This window comes from Echinops telfairi, unplaced genomic scaffold (assembly GCF_000313985.2).
Source record: "Echinops telfairi isolate 266 unplaced genomic scaffold, ASM31398v2 ScPeMD7_655;HRSCAF=1070, whole genome shotgun sequence".
NCBI lineage: Eukaryota > Metazoa > Chordata > Mammalia > Afrosoricida > Tenrecidae > Echinops > Echinops telfairi.
The window spans coordinates 21,881,972-21,885,236 of NW_022104553.1; the positions used below are offsets into that span (position 1 = coordinate 21,881,972).

The 3,265-nt window shown below is 60.2% G+C and overlaps 1 protein-coding gene across 1 annotated transcript in view; it reads left to right on the forward strand.

Moving 5' to 3' along the window:
- Nucleotides 1–6: 6 nt before the first annotated feature.
- SLC17A7 (solute carrier family 17 member 7) overlaps nucleotides 7–3,265 on the forward strand; it is an 11,959-nt gene continuing 8,700 nt past the window's right edge. Inside the window, exon 1 of the mRNA XM_004710435.4 lies at nucleotides 7–75. Coding sequence (XP_004710492.1) covers nucleotides 14–75 — 62 coding nt within the window. The 5' untranslated portion in view covers nucleotides 7–13. The remainder of the gene's footprint in view (nucleotides 76–3,265) is intronic.

Genomic DNA, 3,265 nt, shown 5'->3' on the forward strand with positions numbered 1-3,265 from the left:
AGGGGCGGCCACCATGGAGTTCCGCCAGGAGGAGTTTCGGAAGCTGGCGGGTCGCGCCCTGGGGAGGCTGCACCGGTGAGCGGCTTCGGGGGCCCTGGGCGGGGTAAGGGCGCGTGGTCAGCGGATGCTGGGTGCCCCCTGGGCGTAGACGGACAGATGGACTGGGAGCGGGAGCTCCCTCAAGGGCTCTAGCTCGCTAGCTCTCCCCTCGGTCACCGACGGTGCTTCCCCTCTTGAGACCATTGGCCTGATCCATCATCCCCGGGTGGTTTTTTCCTTTGCACCCCACTTGGGGCCAGTCTCTGATCACTCACCTGGAGCTGCGTGTCCCTGTCTCTCAGGCCCACACTCTCCATCTCTCTGGCCCTCTGTCCACCCTCCTCTCTGTGTGTCTGCCTCCCCTATCTCTCTATGTGTCTGTGCCGGGCCCCCCCCCCAATTTCTTGATGTGTTTCTGTCCCCCTCCCCCCTGGGTCTCTGCCCTCCTCACTCTGGGTCTCTTTGCCCCTTCCCCTCTTAGTCTCTGTCCACTTCTCTCTCTGGATTTCAGATTTCTGTCCCTTCCCCCAAGTCTCTGTTTGCCTCTCTCTCTGGGTCTCTGTCAGCACCCCAACCCCCACCCCATCTCTGTCCATCTCTCTGTATCTCTCAGAGAGTTTAATCTGGAGTTAAAGCGGATTGGAGCTCATCAGCCTTGTCCTTGGCGGGGGTTCAGCTGGGAGGAGAAAACCCAGGTAGTCTGGGGCCCCCAGGGGAGGCAAGGCCCCAAACTCAGGCTCTCAAGCCGGGCAGACTCCCCAGAAGATGCGGCCTCGTATCCCCAGCCAGGGAGATGACCCCAGTGACCGACATCTCCCTTAGGACAGTCTGGACACCTACTCCCGGTCTCCTGCCCCCAACTCCAACCTGGTTACACGTCAGAGAAATTACTCAGATGCGGAAAAGCCTAAAAATAATCTGGCCACAGTGGGGGAGGGGGCAGCCTCCCCAGCATGGCGGCCCTGCTTGCACACCCCCTGATCTTGGTGACCCCATCCCTAATTGCCCCTTGTCCATCTTGCCTGGCCTAGTGAGTCCTTCCCAAAGTCTAACTCTAGTCCTGCTTGCTGCAGATCACCTCCTAGCTCCCAAGTCTCCTCCCCCCCTCCCCTTTAGTAACAGGAGAGGGATGGGAGAGTGGGGGAAGGAAGGATGTCGCAGTGGGGTGGGGGGACTGAGATAACCTCACCCCTTCTTTTCTCAATTTCCCAGCCCCTCCCCACCCTTCTTTTCTCGCCTCCTTTCACGAGTTTCTCAAAATACATTGGTGTGAAGTCAGGAGAGAGACCAGGGACGTGCTGGTGCTGACGGAAGGGGCTGAGAAGGGGGTGGCAGTGGGAGGTTCGGCCTCAGGGGTTCAGCCTCCAGTTTTCTCCTCCCTTTCTGCTTCCAGGTGTGCCACCTGAGACCCCCCCACCCCCACCCCGTCCCAGTGTGTCATCAGAGCTCCCCCTTGAACCCCAGGAGAGTTACCAAGGGCTCTTGCGTGGAGCACATTAGCACGTAAACCCTGGGGTTCAGTCTTGATGGTTGGGGAGACAGGGGTGGGGTGGGGGGCTGCACTGTATTGGACACAGCAGCCGGATCCCATTCAGTCCTCTAGACCCAACTGGAGAAACTGAGGCTCCTCTTTGGAAGGGAGAAGTCAGTTGGTCTGATAAAGGGGAGCGCTTGGCTGGGGGCTGAAATTCCCTGGAGAGGAGGGACACTGGAGTGGGGGTGGCGGGGGAAGCTCCCTTTGGGCCAGGAAACAGATGGGAACACAGGCCAGCTTGGGACAAGGACATGGAAGTGGGGGGTGGTGATGACAGGGACAGGGAACCCAAGGGCCTCCTTGGTGAGAGCCGGGTCAGCCGAGCAGGGGCAGGGGCTGCTTGGGGCCCGGTGGAAACCAGAACCTTTCAGGTTCTCTGGCGTGACCTTGGGCTTGGTGCTTCTGCTTGCCAAGCCTCAGTTTCCTTAGTTGTGCAATGGGTAGAAGGAGAGCACCAGACAGGGATAGGGGAAAACCTGGAGAGAGGTGGAGACAGGGTCCAAGAGAAAGGGGGACAGAGGACCCAGAGAGGGGGGAGACAGACCCTGAAAGAAGGGGGACAGAGACCCAGAGAGAGGGGGACAGAGGACCCAGAGAGAGGGGGACAGAGGACCCAGAAAGAGCGGGGGACAGAGACCCAGAGAGAGGGGGACAGAGACACAGAGAGGCGGAGAAAGGGGGACAGAGACCCAGAGAGAGGGAAACAGAGACCTAAAGAGAAAGGTGACAGAGACCTGGGGAGAGGGGACCCTGGGAGATTGGGGGGGCGGAGACAGAGTCCCAGAGAGAGAGGGATGTTGAGGTACCTCCAGAGTCTGGGCTTACTACTTGCCCCCCTGGTCCCCAGTGCTGGTTTTCCTCATTCCCAAGCCACCCACCACCCACCACCACCCCCACAACCCCCCCATGAGGTCTCCCAAGGTTGCCCCCTTTCTGTGTGTCTTCTGTGACACCTCCAGGCCAACCTTCCTCTCTGCACCCCTGGTCCTCTGCACCCCCCCATCCCAGACAAGGCCCATCAGCCTCTTTGGAGTCTCACCCTTCTGCCAGTGCCCCCTTATGGGTGTGGGGTGCTGAGACACCCCCCCCTCAGAGCCTGGGTTGGAGAGCGGGCATCTCCTGCTGTGAAGGAAGACTCTCAAGTTTCAGGGCTGCAACCATATCTTGGCTTCCAGGGTCACAGAGCTGGTATCACCCGGTGTCCAGGTCTCCCTCCCATTGGCCAGCTGGTTCTGACAGAGGGGGAGCCCTCCTGCGCCCCTGCGCTGCTCATTCTGGGGCTCAATCTCTTCTCTCTGGGGAGTGTCCATCCTTCTGTTTGTTTTTTCCTCCCCCTCCCCCCACTTTCTTCACCATCCCTCCCACCTCCTTAAGTTCAGGGATGGGGAGGGGCCCCTATGTTCTCGCCTCTCTTTCCCCCTCCCGCCCAGACCGTCTGCCTGTTCTTTTCCTCCCCCGCCCCAGTCTCCCTCGCCTCCATCTGTTCTAGCCCCTTCCTGGGATCCAGCCGGATCCCCTGGCTGCCTACCCGCCTCAGAGAGGAGCCGCACCTCACAAATCACGTTCCAGCCTGTGCCCTGTCATGGTCTCTCTCCCCTGTTCCCAGTGCCTTTGTCCCTACATATTGGGTCTCTGCCCTTCCCTCGCCCTGGGTCTCATGCCCCTCTCTCTCTGGTCTCTGTTGCCCTCTCT